The 18,030-nt window shown below is 38.2% G+C and overlaps 1 protein-coding gene across 2 annotated transcripts; it reads left to right on the top strand.

Moving 5' to 3' along the window:
- Positions 1-269: 269 nt before the first annotated feature.
- LOC104223830 (uncharacterized) lies at positions 270-16,970 on the top strand. 2 transcript variants are annotated; one of them, XM_070160791.1, is made up of 6 exons: positions 270-469; positions 579-819; positions 1,183-1,322; positions 15,549-15,695; positions 15,827-15,886; positions 16,478-16,970. In XM_070160791.1, exons 2-6 carry the CDS (start codon positions 642-644, stop codon positions 16,652-16,654), a joined length of 702 nt encoding a protein of 233 aa, XP_070016892.1. In that variant the 5' UTR covers positions 270-469; positions 579-641; the 3' UTR covers positions 16,655-16,970. The 2 variants fall into 2 exon arrangements, with proteins under 2 accessions (XP_070016892.1, XP_070016891.1); XM_070160790.1 differs by having other exon boundaries at positions 280-469; positions 16,472-16,970.
- Positions 16,971-18,030: the final 1,060 nt, after the last annotated feature.

Raw genomic sequence — 18,030 nt, 5'->3', positions numbered from 1 at the left:
GATATAAATATATAGATATAGATAAGGGAATTAATTTTGAAGTGTTTCGTTTTTGAAGAAATTTAAGGTATACCCGTCACTATAAATATATTAAAATAAAATAACTAAAAGCCAAGATAAAATTACAAATAAAGAGTTCTTTTATGAAACTTAAGAAAGAAATTTGACATTTTTAATGAAAATTTTGATTCACCCTATTGATTAAAAAGAAAAATTAACACTTATTAATAATCTTTAAAAAAGTGACCACAAATGATTTTAAAAGATGCATACCAAATCCCTAAATTCAAGAGGAAGAAAAAACTAAATCCCTAAATTAACCAAACAACAAATGCTTTTGGCTTTTCTCCTTATTCCGCCATTGAAGCCAAACCCAAAACCCCAAATTTTTTTGGGTTATTCCAAATTCACTCTGCCATTGAAAGATCCTAAGGTTGAGATTTACTCTGGCCGTGCTTGCTGTTCAAAGGTCACATTGCCTTTAATTCTATATCTAGTCATTAGTGCTAATATTGGTGAATTGGTATTTGAATTTGCATATATCAGGTTAGTGAAATGAAAAATGTTTTATTTTGCAGATTTTGATGATCAGAAAGACTGATTGATTGTAAATTAGGAGATTTTCTCTTAACATTTTTGAAATGGAGAAAGGGAGCTATTGCCTCTCTGCCATGTCAGCGTCAAATCTCGTACTTCTCTTCACCATTGGTGTGGTCACAATAGTTATGATTCGAATTATGTATATTGTATATCGGAGAAGCAAACCGCTCAATCCAAAATCACCACAACCTCTCAGTGCCCTTATTGTTTTGGGCTCAGGTCTGATTTTCCAGCATTTCATTACTACCTCTGTTTCAATTTATGTGATGTTGTTTGGCGCAATGCGGAGTTTAAAAAAAAAGAAAGACTTTTGGAAGGTGCGATCTTAAAAGCTTAGAGGATAAAAGCTTTTGTTGTTGTTCTCTCAATTTGTGTGGCTAGAAAAGTTTGTTGGGTAATATGGGTAAAATTGGAAGTTTAAGGTTAAATTGTTTTCAAATATAGAAATATTTCATTCTTTTGGAAAGGACTAATAAGTAAATTGTGTCGCATAAATTGAAACGGCGGGAGTATCTTTTTAGGTTTTGCTGTCTTTTGCTCATCCCATTGTTTTAATTTTTTGAAACTTTGATTTTAATACAGGTGGTCACACAGCAGAAATGCTAAATTTATTAAATGTGCTTCAAATGGAAAGGTTTAAGCCAAGATTTTATATAGCTGCTGCTACAGATAATATGAGTCTCCAAAAGGCACGCGTGTATGAGGATTCCTTGCTTGATAAGGTATGTTACAATGGCTAAATTCAGTTTGTCGTTATATTCCGTTTGTGTTGTTTTGCTGGGTCAACTTGAATGGTACCATCATGACAGCCTATTACAATAAAAACGCAACCTGATGGTGGAATATAATATATGTTTTGCTTGTTTCTCTGACCAAGGAATTAAAAAGGTTTTTGCATTAGGGGGCAAATGACTAGGAGACATTTCCTAGAGTAGTAGTTTGGCAGACAATAATTTGCTTAATTTAATGAATCTAAAAATCGCCAGTTACTGAATTTTTTGTTCGGTAACAGATATAGTCAAAAAACTTTGTTGCCAATGGTGTAAATTAGGAAATAATGACTGCTTGAGGTACAGTCAATCTCCTCAAAATGATTAGTACTTGAATGGTTTCGAAACTTCATGTGTTCCGTACATGCTTTTTAAGCCAACTTACAACTTTTTTTTGTTTTTGTTTTTGGATAAAGTAAGCGATTTCAATAGAAGGCATCAAGAAGATGTGAGAACTACATGATTTAACATTTGAGCTTACAAAAAGTTATCCCGGCCCCTATATGTAACTGACTAAGCCAGATCAAAAGAGCTGATGAAATCCAAAAGATGGTCAATACTACTAACAGGGTACAATCCAGACCACCAAAACAAGTTAGCAATACACATATCCTTTAAAGAGCCTATAAGAGTTGAGTTTCCATCAAAATATCTCCTGTTTCTCTTTGTTCAAATGCACCAAACTATACATGCAGGGCCCATCGTCTAGATCTTCTTAATGGCTTTACCAACTCTCCATAAACTCCAGCTCTTATAAGCATCCTTTACCGTGTAAGTGCTGATCCATTTGAGACCCAAAAAAAATAAATCGTATAGCTGTAGCCACCTCACAGTGTAGGAGCAAGTGACAGGTACTTTCAGCTTCCTTTTGGCACATGTAGCATCTATTAGGTAATGGGAAGTTCCTTTTCATCATATTATCCTGAGTGCGACATGCCTCATATGTCCAAGAGAAACAAATTAAATGGAATCACTGAAGTCTTGGTTTGTTTGAGGCTGCAAAAAAAAAAGGGCAGCCTGGTGCACTAAGCTCCGGCTATGCGCGGGGTCCGAGGAAGCTCATTCTCTCTACTTTAACAAAACCATCATGGAATGTGAGATTTACTTCGTAGCTGGGAACAAATCTTAAGATATTACAGGGAAACCCCATAAACTCAGAAACTTCTGCAATGGATCTGTCTGCAATTAAACAATGCATCGGAAGCTGAAGGAGACATCTACGGGAAATGAATGATCACAAATTCCTAGCTAGCTTCATTTTTAGGAATTCATAGCTAGCTATCATTTCTAGCAATTCTAGCTATCGCTTCTAGGAATTCATAGATATCATTTCGAGAGATTCCTAGCTAGCTATCATTTCAAGGAATGCATAGCTAGCTATCGTTTCTAGCAATTCCTAGCTATCATTTCTAGGAATTAATAGCTGGCTATCTCGAGTTCTTATCATTTGTAGGAATTAATAGATATCGTTTCTAGGAGTTAATAGCTATCATTTCTAGAAATTTGTAGCTATCATTTTTAGGAATTCATGGCTATCATTCCAAGGAATCCGTAGCTATCATTCCTAGGGATCTGTGGCTATATTCCTAGGAATTCCTAGCTATCATTCCTAGGAATCCCTTGCAATCATTTCTTGGAATTCCTATTAATGATAGCTGGAAATTCATAACTATAATTTCTAGGAATTCGTAGATGTCATTTTTAGCAATTTATTACTAGAGTCCGGAACCTTTTTATTGTCTTTTTGGACAAATGTGACGTTAATAAGTGTAAAAAAAAGTTACTTTTTTATATATAATGCCTAAATTCTCCGCGCTATAGTTTAACGATAACTTTTGCCGTTAATGTATAGCGCGGAGAATAAGCGCTCTATACCTTTTGGCGTTGGAAATCTGTGCGCTATACTCTGACGACTTGACTACCAGGTATAACGTTTGGAATTAAAACGGTATACATATATAGCGCCTGAAATTAAAACGCTATACCTGTTTATGGGCTCACCAATAAGTTAACTGACATAACAATAATTCAAATGTGTATAGCGCACATTCAAAGAGCCGCTATACATCAAAAATTTTAGCCCCCCGGGCTAGCCATTTCCTATATAAAGGGGTTAGGATTTTAGGAAAATCCATTCACAAAACATTCTAACTCCCGTTCAAACTTTTCTTCTTGTTAACTTCTCAAGCATTTTTTCATAATGTCTGAAGAGCGTAGAATAAGAGTTTCATTATGTTGGGGAGGGGGGTGAGGTTGTGATGGAGAATAACTCTGCGAGGTACAGTTTATCTCCACAGTGTCATGTTAAATTACCACTTACAATGGAGTATGATAAATTGATATTGTTGTTATGCAAAAAAATGAGTGTGAGGAAACGTTCAGTGATACTTAAAGTAACCGGAATATATCTGTATTCCGTCACTCCGCAAGGGGTTGCTTTTTACTCGGAGTTAAACATCGACGATGATGAAACTTTGAGGGATGTTCTGAGGACTCCGGATGAATACCGGGAATTTCTTGTAATCAAAATGTTGGATATGTACGTCAAGGTCGAAGACGTTCCCAACAATGAGGTTGCCGGACAGGTTCCGAATAGCCCCCAGTCATCGGATGGTTATTCTAGAACAGTTTTTGCCGGACAGGTTCCGGATGAAAGAGTTTTCCTTGATCTAAACTTATCACCGCCTGCTTTACATAATACACAAGACGAGTGGTAAACTTCAATTTTCCTTTGTGTTACGATGTACATTTTTGTTGTATTGAATCTGTATTAACGCTCATACATTTAACAGGGGTACCAGCCGGATATGAATTTTACAAATTATGAATCCAAGCATAGTTCTGCCCACAATATGTGTTTAGGTACTTCGCAACACTATATTGTTGATCAACATAGTTGGTGATACCTAAACCAACTTTTTGAAAGCACTTGATGGCATGTGAGCAAGGCATGTGGTAGACGGATCATTTCCCACAAGAGCATAACCTTGTAGATTCATTTACAGTATGTACATTATTCCCCGATTTTGATGGATAGCGGTGCGAACTTCAAAAACATTTCTTTCGTTATCATACTGCAAAAATGAATGCCAATGTGCTCGTCGTCTGTATTTCCCAAATCTCTTCATCGGCACTGTCATAAATTCAACACCCCTTTCCATCAATGACGTTGCAGCTGCAGACCTTTCAACAAACCTCTCCGCTATCTGCTTGAACGACATCCGCACCATGGCTGTGACAGGCAATCCTCTTGCCGACTTCAATAACCCGTTGAAAGACTCTGACACATTTGTATTCAGAGTTCCCCATCGTCTGCCACCATCTGCATGCAAAGTCCACTTTTCAGGGTCATGTCGCATTAACCAACGATAGGCTGCCTCCTCTTCTTGCCTGATATATTCTATGTGCCTCCGGAATTTATGCTGTTGGTGGTCTGTTACTGCAATCCACATCAAATCATGCAGATACTTATTGGGATATGCCTTCTGGAAATTGGCTTTAAAGTGCCTCACACAGTAACAGTGGTAGGCATAAGGTTCTTGCCATGCATGCAAGTTCTCCACAGAACTTAAGATATCACCGTGCCGATCAGATATTAGACAAATACCGGAACGCTATTTGACAACGTGCTCTTTCAAGTGGTTCAAAAACAGCGTCCACGTCTCTTGGCTTTCATTGGCACAAATAGCAAAAGCTAGAGGAAATATCTGTCCATTAGCATCTACTGCCACGGCTATCAACAACTTGATATCGTACTTTCCATTGACATGAGTGTCGTCTATGGATATTATGGGCCGAGAATGCAAAAAACCATCAATTGCTGGTTTAAACGCCCAGAACACGTAATTGAATATATATTCTGGTTTACCCGGACTCCGCTCAAGCTTCCATTCAACAATCGTCATTCGATGTGTGGAATAAGGACAAGAGAAATCAAGTCAATATCCAAGTTGAAGTGATTCCCGTTGAATGTGTCCACTTCGTATGTGTGGGTGGGAATGTATTTACCCACTTTCCACAGGCCTGTCTTCTTCTTGCTCACACACAACATCCAATGACATAGCCAAAACCACCTGCGACAAACAACCTTGTATACAACCGGACTTAACTCCCATACTATCATCTCACGACACTCTTTTACGTTGTGCATTTTACAAGCCCTGCTTACGCGCGCTTTATCTAGAAAAAGCATGCCCTTTGCCAGCACCGTTGGTCTAGACTCATCCCACATTGCTGTTCGAAGTTCATCAAAATCCCTTGTGAGAGCTTCCACATCCGACATGCTTGGCAAGTTATCAAGGTAAGGAATCCCCCTTGAATGAAACGACACTAGGGACTCGTACACTCTTCGTCTAGGGGCGGGGGAGCATACTCTCTCGTCAAATCAGGTCCTTCCTTCTCATCTTCCTCATCACCATCCTCACGAGGAAAGGGTGTCTCGTCTCCAGATTCATCAACATTGTTTTCGTAATCACTCTTCTCTTCCTCACTCTGTGCATCTGCCAGATCCCGATTTAATATGTCGTCTTCGGGCAATTGAGTGAGTACATGTGGTTCAACTTGCTCGTTTTCACTGCACAATCAACAAAATAATAAGCTACTGAATTTAATAAATACTTTCCATATAGCTGTATCACTTCACTTACAAGTCGTAATGTGATGAAATTCCATGATTGACATTATCATTTAGGTGATGACTACTGGATGGATCACCATGATCCAACACACCAAAACTATGCTTGGGTTCATAATTTGTAAAATTCATATCCAGCCGGTACCCTTGTTAAATGTATGAGCGTTAATACAAATTCAATACAACAAAATGTACATCGTAACTGTGAGAAGGCACGGGAGCAAATATGATATATATTGATATATTGTATGTGATGCAATACAAGGGTTGCTATTTATAGCTACTCTATACAAAGGGGATACTACTCCTATTCCAATGTGGGACAATTACATAGCTATCTCTAACACTCCCCTCAAGCCGGAGCATATAAATCATATGTACCGAGCTTGTTACATATATAATCAATGCGAGGACTAGTGAGGGACTTGGTGAAAATATCTGCAAGTTGATCATTCGATCTCACAAACTTCGTAGTAATATCTCCTGAGAGTATCTTTTCTCTGACGAAGTGACAATCAATCTCAATGTGTTTAGTTCTCTCATGAAACACCGGATTTGATGCAATATGAAGTGCAGCTTGATTATCGCACACAAGTTCCATCCGACTGATTTCACCAAATTTCAACTCCTTGAGCAATTGTTTGGTCCAGACTAGTTCACATGTTGCCATAGCCATTGCTCGGTATTCTGCTTCTGCACTAGACCGAGCAACTACATTCTGTTTCTTACTTTTCCAGGACACCAAATTTCCTCCTACTAAAACACAATATCCAGACGTAGAACGTCTATCAGAAGGTGATCCTGCCCAATCAGCATCCGAGTACCCAACGATCTGCTCATGACCTCGATCCTCAAACAGTAATCCTTTACCTGGAGCCGATTTTATATACCGGATAATGCGGACAACTGCATCCCAATGACTATCACAGGGAGAATTCATAAACTGACTTACAACACTCACAGGATAAGAAATGTCGGGCCTAGTCACTGTGAGATAATTTAATTTACCAACCAGCCGCCTATAGCTTGCAGGATCGCTAAGCGGCTCCCCTGTCCAGGCAGAAGTTTAGAATTCGGATCCATCGGCGTGTCAACAGGTCTGCAACCTGTCATCCCTATTTCCTCAAGAATGTCTAACACATATTTCCTTTGAGAAATAACAATACCTGAGCGAGATTGAGCAACCTCAATACCTAGAAAGTACTTCAATCTGCCTAGATCCTTAGTTTGAAAGTGCTGGAAGAGATGCTGCTTCAGATTAGTAATACCATCCTGATCATTGCCCGTAATAACAATATCATCAACATAGACTACCAGATAAATACATAGACTTGAAGCAGAGTGGCAATAAAACACAGAGTGATCAGCTTCACTACGAGTCATGCCAAACTCCTGGATAACCGTGCTGAACTTACCAAACCAGGCTCGAGGAGACTGCTTTAGACCATAAAGTGACCGACGCAAGCGACATACAAGGCCACGAGACTCCCCCTGAGCAATAAAACCAGGTGGTTGCTCCATATAAACCTCATCCTCAAGATCACCATGAAGAAAGGCATTCTTAATGTCCAACTGATAGAGGGGCCAATGACGAACTGCAGCCATGGATAGAAAAAGGCGAACTGATGCCACTTTAGCCACTGGAGAGAAGGTATCACTGTAATCTAGCCCAAATATTTGAGTGTATCCTTTGGCAACAAGACGTGCCTTAAGTCGATCAATCTGGCCATCGGGACCAACTTTGACTGCATAAACCCAACGACAACCAACGGTAGATTTACCTGAAGGAAGAGGAACAAGCTCCCATGTACCACTTGTATGTAAAGCAGACATCTCGTCACTCATAGCCTGTCGCCATCCTGGATGAGACAATGCTTCACCTGTAGACTTAGGGATGGAAACCGAGGACAATGAAGATATAAAAGCATAATGGGGAGATGACAGACGATGATAACTCAAACCAACATAATGAGGATTAGGGTTTAGTGTGGTCCGTATACCTTTTCGAAGTGCAATCGGTGTACTAGGAGCAGGATCCGCAGTAGGAGCCGTGTCAGGTGCAGGACGAGAACCAGATGGGCCTGATGTAGGGCGCGAACGACGATGATAAGTCAAGAGTGGTGTTCCTGTGGCTGGGGAACTAGGAGGGATAACACTGGACTCCTCAAAAGTTGGTATGGGTGAAACCTCTGTGGTTGAAGGTGGAGGAGGATTACTAAACTCCTCAAAGGTCGGTATAGGTAAGACCTCAGATATGTCATGGTGGTCAGCAGAAGTGACATCAGTTGTGAAGAAAGGTTTAGACTCGAAAAATGTGACGTCAGCTGACATAAGGTACCTATGAAGATCAGGTGAATAACAACGATATCCCTTCTGAACACGAGAATAACCAAGGAAGACACACTTGAGAGCACGAGGAGCTAACTTATCTTTCCCCGGGGCTAAGTTATGAACAAAACATGTGCTCCCAAAAACCCGAGGTGGAAGAGGGTATAAGGCTGACTGGGGAAACAATATTGAATGTGGAATCTGACCCTTGATGGGAGATGAAGGCATCCTATTAATCAAATAACAAGCTGTGAGAACTGCATCGCCCCAAAAACGCAGCGGAACACGAGACTCAATTAGAAGTGTGCGAGCAGTCTCAATAAGGTGCCTATTCTTTCTTTCTGCAACCCCATTTTGCTGAGGGGTATAAGGACAAGATGTCTGATGAATAATTCCATGAGAAGACATAAACTGCTGAAACTGAGAAGATACATATTCTAAGGCATTATCACTGCGAAAAATGCGGATAGAGACACCAAATTGGTTTTTGATTTCAGCACAAAAACTCTGGAATATAGAGAATAACTCAGAACGATCTTTCATTAAGAAAAGCCAAGTACATCTTGAGTAATCATCAATAAAGCTAACAAAATAACGAAATCCCAAGGTTGAACTGACTCTACTAGGACCCCATATATCAGAATGAACCAAGGAGAAAACAGACTCTGCATGACTCTCAACACTACGCGTAAAGGAAGCTCGGGTATGTTTCCCAAGCTGACACGACTCACAATCTAATCTAGACAAACTGGATAAACTAGGCACCATCTTTTGAAGTTTGGATAAACTCGGATGTCCTAAACGTCTGTGGATTAGATCTGGAGGATCTGTAACTAGACATGTTGTGGAAGGACTGAGCGAGTTAAGGTAGTAAAGACCTTCTGATTCACGACCTGTACCAATTGTCCGTCCCGTACTGCGGTCCTGCATAATAAAAGAATCATCAATAAAATATATACCACAATTGAGGGCACGAGTCAAACGACTAACAGATGCAAGACTAAAAGGACAACCAGGAACATAAAGAACGGAATCTAGGGTGATAGAAGACAATGGGTTGGCTTGTCCAACTCCTTGTGCCTTAGTTTGACATCCATTGGCTAAAGTAACAGTAGGAAGAGACTGTGAATATACAATATTCGACAAAAGTGATTTATTACCAGAGATATGATCAGAAGCGCCTGAGTCCATGACCCATGGTCCAAGAGTACTAGACTGGGAAACACAAGCAAAAGAATTACCAGCAATAGGAGTGTCAGTCTGGGCAACTGAGGCTACTTGTGGAGATGTTTGCTTACTTGCTCGATACTGAAGGAGCTCATTATATTCTTCTTTAGATACAGAAAAGCCCTGGTTACCTGTAGTCTCGCTCTGAGCAACGTAGACATTTTTGGGTGGACGACCATTTAAGGAATAACACATTTCGCGAGTGTGTCCAAGTTTGTGACAATAAGAACACTTGGGTCTAGATCTCCCAAAACGACCGCCTCGTCTATTCTCCATAGCTTGAGATGCCCGAACATCCACTGTCTGGGATGCAAGAATAGAGGAATCAAGTATCTGTGATAAAATCACTGGGTGACTTGGTGCTGCAGTAAGGCGAAGTAATCGAGAGAATAATTCATCAACTGTAGGGACAGTCGGACTCGCCAAAATCTGGTCTCGTACTGAATCAAGATCATGAGGAAGTCCAGCGAGTGTAAGAACTAGAAACATTTTCTGTCGCTGCTCTTGTTGTTTTGACACACTAGCAGAAACTGGCATCAATGTCTCAAATTCCTCCATGACTGCCTGTACCTGACCCAAGTAAGTAGACATATCTAATTCTTGCTTCTTTAAGTTTGTCATCCGTGATATCACATCATAGAAGCGAGATATATCATTAGTGTATAACGTACGAGCCTTTGCCCAAACCAAATAACATGTCTGGAATGGCCGAAACAAAGGCATCAACTTAGAATCAATAGAACGCCACAAGATGCTACATAATTGAGCATCAATTTTTGCCCAAAGCGCTATCGCCTTTTCATCTCCTTCGCTAGACTGTTTAATCAGATGATCTTGCACACCTTGACCTTTACACCACAACTCGACAGATGAAGCCCAAGCTAAGTAGTTTGAACCTCCCATTAAAGGTTCCGAGGTAATCATAACATTAGAGTTTCCAGAACTCATGCTTTTAGACCCAAAAACATCAATTCCCAAAGACATCTTGTAAATTATTACCAAATAAGAGAAATAATCAACTGTAATCCACTGAAAATAGAGTAAGGAACACTGAACCAGAATAGTAAACTACTGTAGCAGTTGGAAAGTTACTGTTGCAGCCGGAAAATATTCAAAGTGGTCGGAATGAAATAAAAACAGTAGGGGTAGGATCGGAATTACCAGAAGACCCAACTGTTCTGAAGGAACTTTTTCAAAAAATGGCCGGAAGTCCACTTTTTTTTTTTGGATCACTAATCACGCCGGAAAAATAAAAAAGTGGTCGGAATTTGGTGTAACCTGGATGGGTAGGCTCGGAATTGCAAGGAAAACAATCTGTCCTGAAGAGTCGTCGTCAAAAAATGGCCGGAAGGTGGCCCACGCAACGTTGGAACTTCGCCGGAAAATTTTCTTTGGACAACTACAGTACCGCCGGAGATTTTCACTGGGATTTGGTCGCCGGACAGTGACTACTCTTGTGGTAGTGTTGGATTTTGTGCACAACACTGACCGAGACAAAACAGACGCAAAACAACTTTGAAAGTCGCCGAAAAAAAGGTTTCCGGTGACTGATTTTACTTCCCGGAATCGCTGGAATTTATGCACAGCGATAAATTTCTCACAATAGCTCTGATACCATGTGAGAAGGCACGAGAGAAAATATGATATATATTGATATATTGTATGTGATGCAATACAAGAGGTACTATTTATAGCTACTCTATACAAAAGGGATACTACTCCTATTCCAATGTGGGACAATTACATAGCTATCTCTAACAGTAACACAAAGGAAAATTGAAGTTTACCACTCGTCTTGTGAATTATGTAAAACAGGCGGTGTTAAGTTTAGATCTGGGAAAACTCTTTCATCCGGAACCTGTCCGGAAAAAACTGCTCCGGAATAACCACCCGATGACTGTGGGTTATCCGGAACCTGTCAGCAACCTCATTGTTGGGAACGTCTTCGACCTTGACGTACATATCCAACATTTTGATTACAAGAAATTCCCGGTATTCATCCGGAGTCCTCAGAAAATCCCTCAAAGTTTCATCATCGTCGATGTTTAACTCCGAGTAAAAAGCAACCCCTTGCGGAGTGACGGAATACGGATATATTCCGGTTACTTTAAGTATCACTGAACGTTTCCTCACACTCATTTTTTTGCATAACAACGATATCAATTTATCGTACTCCATTGTAAGTGGTAATTTAACATGACACTGTGGAGATAAACTGTACCTCACAGAGTTATTCTCCGTCACAACCTCACCCCCCCCAATATAATGAAACTCTTATTCTACGCTCTTTAGATATTATGAAAAAATGTTTGAGAATTTAACAACAAGAAAAGTTTGAACGTGAATTAGAATTTTTTGTGAATGGATTTTCCTAAAATCCTAACCCCTTTATATAGGAAATGGCTAGCCCAGGAGGCTGAAATTTTTGATGTATAGCGCTCTTTGAATGTGCGCTATACATATTTGAATTATTGTTATGTCATTTAACTTATTGGTAGGCCCATAAATAGGTATAACGTTTTAATTTCAGACGCTATATATGTATATCGTTTTAATTCCAAACGCTATACCTGGCAGTCAAGTCGTCAGAGTATAGCACACAGATTTCCAACGCCAAAAGGTATAGCGCGCTTATTCTCCGCAATATACATTAACGGCAAAAGTTACCGTTAAGCTATAGCGCGGAGAATTTAGGCATTATATATAGAAAAGTAACTTTTTTTTACACTTATTAACGTCACATTTGTCCAAAAAGACAATAAAAAGGTTCCGGACTCCTTTATTACTATTATTTCTTGGAATTCGTTACTATCATCTCATATATTGGATTTGAGGATTTTTATAAGATCAGTTGGAAAATTTGAAGACGGTTCGGACATCCTGATGGTATCTCAGTTTTTTTGGGACTTGCAACACCTTGTTGGTAGATTTAAAAATAAAACTTTGTTGATGATATTTCGAGAGCACCACTTTAGGGCTTGCTAGCAAAAAAAAAATGTTCATTTTATAGCGCAACAAAGAATAAACAAGATGAATAGGTGTGTATTAATTGGTGTATTTCTGAAAACTACATTCGTTCTTGAATTTTTGTCAGTATTATCAACATTTATTTAATACATGATGTGTTTATTCATCATTGAAATTGGGTACGAAAGTAGTGTGTTAGCGGCAAGTGTTGGTTATAACAGACATGTCTTTTCAAGAAGATAAAGTAGTTGAGTAGAAATTCACCACATTGAATAAATTTAAAATGGTTGAGAAAAATTTATTTATCTTTCTTTGTGAAATTTCATAAAATTGAATTTTGAGTACCCCATTAGCTCAAGTGGCAAAGGTGGTGGATTTGTGTCTTAGGTCACAGGTTCAAGCCCCCACACCATGCAAAGCAAAGCTTGGTATATAAGTGGAGAAGGGTAGAGGGGTGGGCCCATTATCCACCGAGTTTCGAAGGCTGCGATTGGTCCAAAGGATCGGCCCCAGACGGATTTCTCGGTCATCATAAAAAAAATAATCTATTTTGGCACGTTTTTTGAAATTAATTACCTATCAATTTTTTTTTGTACTTCATTGTGATTAATATGATGCGGATGGACAAGAAAATTTGATAATGCAAACTGCAAGAAAATTAAACAAAAAATAGAAATCTTTTGAAGGAAAAAAGCACACCAAAATAAAGTAAACCAATAAAAATGGCTATCAATCGACAAAATATATGATCTTTAGTTACAAAATGACCGAATGTCAATACAATATACACTAGATGCGACCATTTTGTAACTAATGACCGTATATTTTGTTGATTAACATCCATTTTGTATTGATACTTCATTTTGGTGTGTTTTTTGTAACTATTGGACCTAGCATTCCTTGAAATGATACAGATTAGAATATTCGAACTAATAAGGAATGCATGCAGCTTTTCCTAAATATACCAATTAATACACTCATGTGCTTGTTTACCCCAGACCCCACTTGTGGGACCGCACTGGGCTATTGTTGTTGCATGTGCTTGTTTACCCTTTGTTGCATTATAAAAGAAAGGTCTTTGCTAACAAGTTGTTAAGTGTGATTGTTCTCGAAATATAAGCCAACAAAGTGCTATCCTCTAAACCTACCAACAAAATCTTGTAAGTCCCTTCTCTTTCAACTCTTCCAACAGATCTTTTAGATATTATCATTGAAAAGGTCCAGGTGGTGGACAGAGGAGAAGGTCGTTAAACAGAATTTCTTCACTGCAAGTCTTTATTAGTGATGTTCATTTTTGCAATATATTACATGAAAGTTATTTTAATTTTTTGTGGCCATCCATATATACGAGATTAAGTTACGAAAGTACATATTATTGATTTAGTCAGAAAAGACATTATTGTTTTTGAAAACTAGTTAACATTATTGCAGTCAGTTTGGGAATTGAAATATAGTTCGTCCTGTTTAAGGTATACTTTCTTACGACTTTTAAACTTGTAAATATCATTTTTTTTTAAAATAAATCGATCTTCGTTTAGTTTCAGTTGGATATTAATCAGTCCCGAAAAGCAACACGTATATGCATATTAATTTTTACAGTGGTTCCTGCTTTTTTTAGAAAATTAACGTCTGAAAGAACACCTCATCTCAACTAGAGGATGCCACCTTGTGCAAATGTAACTAGCTGTACTATCTCTTCTCATCCTGAATAGCTTGTTTATTTCCAGCTGATGACGTTGAAGAATTTATCTTGTTAGAAAAAATGAATGGTGCATGTAGCACTATAGTGCTTTGGTTGGTGTTAGAAGTGAAGAGTAACAAGTTTTATGGGTTGATCCCACAGATAATAATATGCCTGTTGGTTATAGTTGCCCATAGAGATGAAGCAAAAGGGTGCCAAAAGAGAGCACCCAAATGATTTATTCACATTGATTAATGGTGATGCGTGTGCCTTCATTAGCTAGATGCTATATGTTTTGACATCCAAGTTGCTATCTCCCTCTCCATCTGCTCAATTATTTGTCCTTGCATCGCTGGCTTGAAGGATGATCCAAGTGTTAACCATAATCTAAATTCTTTATTGGCAAGGATCGCAAGTCAGGGGCTAAACAAGTGGAGAAAATTTGTGACATGAATAAGCTGAGTTTAGCATATGGATTTGATGTCTATGTGATGGCGAATTGAACTTTAGGTCCAACTCAATAGATTCTTTTCCCACTTCCATCTCATTTTTGTCCAAATAGGTGGACAAATACTTTTTGAAATCATAAAATAGTTTGCATTCTTTTTTCCTTCTTCTTTCGTGTTTCCAGTTTACAGGGAAGGGTAAGGTGAAAAAAGAACTACCTGACTCTGTTGTGTGCATCTAGAGCTATATCCTACATCTGTTTAGTTTCTCTTTCATGACCACATGGTCAGGTGGCGTACTTCCATTTTATGCCTATCTGGTAGGCTAAATACATTTTGCTTACACTTGTCAAAGTCTTTCTTTTATTGTTTGGTTTATCTATAGGAAAACGTTATCTCACTTATTGTCTCAATAATTTTGAGGCTGAAAAAGAGAAAAGTATGCATATGTGTGCAATCTTTTCCTTTTTATGCTAAAAACATTTAGCTATTACGTGCCTGCCCAGCTTTGTCCTATGGTATATGCATTTGTCCTTAGAGCTTAACAATGATCTCTCTTTTCTTATGTACTCTGGAATCATCAATTCCAGGTTAAGAGAAAAGTTCGTTTTCTTTTAGTACCTTACTTTCTACCACAACATATGCAACCTAGTAGGTTGTCTACTCTATCCTTCTCCCCCTCTAAATTTTTTGATGCTATTTTTTAGATAATGGAAGAGGGTTGCAGTAGGTTATTGGCCCTCGTAGAGATAGTGAACTTTGCAAATCTCTGAATGTTGAGCCTGAATACCGAGAATTCATGTAACCGAGCCAACTAGCTTTGGATTGAGGCATAGTTTATTGATTTGATTGATCCCTGATAATGTGTATATTAACAGGTTCACCTCTTAATCTAGGCAGGAGTAGATGCAGTAGGAAGGGCTGAATTCATGCAGATATATCGGAGTCGAGAAGTTGGTCAATCATATATTACCTCCATTGGGACGACATTGATTGCTATTGCACATGCATTGTGGTTGATGATCAAGATCAGACCCAAAGTGGTACCAGACAATCTTAGTTCATTTTACTTTCTCGGAAACCCCCTCTCCCAACGCGACTTTTCTGCATTTCCAGATTCTTTTTTCCTTTTAAGATCCTGTTTAACTGATTTATATATTTTTTGATATCCCAGATCTTGTGCAATGGCCCAGGAACGTGTGTTCCACTATGTGTAATTGCCTTCTTTTTTAAGGTTCGTATGTTGAGAGTGATATTTCTGTTTTTTGATTTATTTCGATTTGCTTCAGTATGAAAAAAAATTGCTTGTTAAACTGTTTGATCCCATTAAGTTTGAGGTTACACATGGATCATATCTGTTATATTCCTGATTTGGGATATCAGGCTTATAAAAGCTTGATTTCAGAATGAATCCCACTTAACTTTTATTTGTACAAAGGACATTAAATGTACATTAGTCATTGGACCATTTCTATATTCTCTTTTGGGGCTTCATGGTAGGTGTTAATGGTAACTCTATTTACCAAATTTCGAGCTTATTTTGTAATACTATCATACTCCAACCACCATTGGCCCTTCTTTCTCTACTAAAAAAATAATAAATAGAGAAAAATAAACAAGAACAAATAGATGAAAAGGGAGAGAAAACAGTTAATAAACTGAACAATGGATTAGAGATATCTCTGTCAGCTTGAATCATTGACCTTGATAGCTCGGTGAGGGGTGAATCAATCATTTCCATTACAGTAGGATTCAGTAAAGCTACTTGCATTTTTGTTTTACTTAGCTGACAATTTGAGATACTAATGAAACTTTATAGCTTCAGGTCTTGGGAATAAGGTGGTCATCTGTTTTCTATGTGGAGAGCATTGCAAGAGTCAGGAAACTTTCTCTGAGTGGTTTGCTTCTTTACAAGCTACACATGGTTGATCAGTTATTTGTCCAATGGCCCAAATTGAAAGAGAAACATCCTCGAGCTCATTATGTGGGTTGTCTTATGTAAATAGAGTAGTTCCCAAGGTGTACGTCTCATAGTCGACCTCCTTCGATGCTCTTGGAGGAACTTAATAGACTTGGTTTTCGTAACGGATGCCCTTCTTCTCTTAGATAGTAATTTTGCTGTCTTCGTGAGGTAAAAGTTGATAATTTTGAAGTTATATTCACTAACTTGAATATACTTGTCGCGTATAATTTAAAAGATCAGCAGGATTTTTTTGCTGTCGAAGTTGGTATTTCCTTTTAAGAATGTTTTAGAGAACAGTAACAAGGTAGTTGAGTTGATGAGTTTGATGTTCAATTGCAATTGCAATGCTGTGTCACTCTGTGTCTGTGTTTCAATCTACTCATGAGCATTACTTTTATTTAAGAATTTGGGTGTGTTTGGTAGGAAGGAAAACATTTTCCATAACTCTTCTCAACCTTCCCCACCCTCACCAGCCACCCCGCCCCCCTCTCCAAAAAAAGTTTTTTTTTTTTCAAATTTCAAATTTTTCGTTACCACCCACCCTACTACCCCCCAAAAAAATTTCTTTTTTACCTTAATTTTTTTTTTTGCAATTTCAAATTTCTGCTTTTTACGTTTTTCTGCGCCACCCACCACCTAACCCTCCCCCCACCCGCCCCCCCCCCCCCCCCGCACAATTTTTTTTTTTACTTTTTTTTGTAATTTAAATTCCTTTTTTTTTGTTGTTTTACTGGTTTAGAAATTATAAAGTTTACGGGTTTGAAATTCCACGGTTTTGAAAGTTTAGTAGTTCGAAAGTTTATGAAATTTGTGGGTCTGGAAGGTTGTTGGTTTGAGAGTTTATGACTTCATGTTTATTATATCTAAATTATTTATGAATACTCTTGAGAAATTATTTTTCTTAATTTGCGTACCAAACACCGGAAAATGAATAAGATTACTACTTGTTTTTTCAATAAAATATTGTTTTGGAAAACATTTTCCGCTATACCAAACACACCCTTTATCTTCATCAGAAGTTCGTTGATTTATGTTCAACCTTTTATTCGCAGATGTCACTATGCACTTATGCAGGTTTCCATACTAAGAAAATAGGGCTGATTTTTTCCCACTAGTACTCCACAAAATTATATAAACACCCATATTACCTTTATATTATTGCATTTAATTTCCTGGAACTACAGTCGAATCTCTCTATAATAGTCGCGTTCATTTCGATATTTTTTTATAAATTATAATGAAGTGCTGTTATACAGGACATATATTATAACATAACATAAAAATCGATCCCCAAAAAATTTGGCTTTTATAATAAATAGTTGTTAAATAGGAATTCTGTTATAGAGAGGTCTGACTGTATTAGATAGTCAAACCTCTATAACAGCCTCGTTCATTCTGATATTTTTTGGATGCTA

The sequence above is a fragment of the Nicotiana sylvestris genome, chromosome 10, assembly GCF_000393655.2.
Source record: "Nicotiana sylvestris chromosome 10, ASM39365v2, whole genome shotgun sequence".
Taxonomy (NCBI): domain Eukaryota; kingdom Viridiplantae; phylum Streptophyta; class Magnoliopsida; order Solanales; family Solanaceae; genus Nicotiana; species Nicotiana sylvestris.
The sequence above is the reverse complement of the archived record's forward strand: the minus strand, read 5'-3'. Positions and strand labels throughout refer to the sequence as shown.

Coding starts and splice junctions, on each gene's coding strand:
- LOC104223830 (XM_070160790.1), top strand. CDS start 642: ATGGAGAAAGGGAGCTATTGCCTCTCTGCCATGTCAGCGTCAAATCTC. Junction 15,696..15,826: donor TCAAGATCAGACCCAAAGTG/GTACCAGACAAT, acceptor TTGATATCCCAG/ATCTTGTGCAATGGCCCAGG. Junction 15,887..16,471: donor TAATTGCCTTCTTTTTTAAG/GTTCGTATGTTG, acceptor GAAACTTTATAG/CTTCAGGTCTTGGGAATAAG.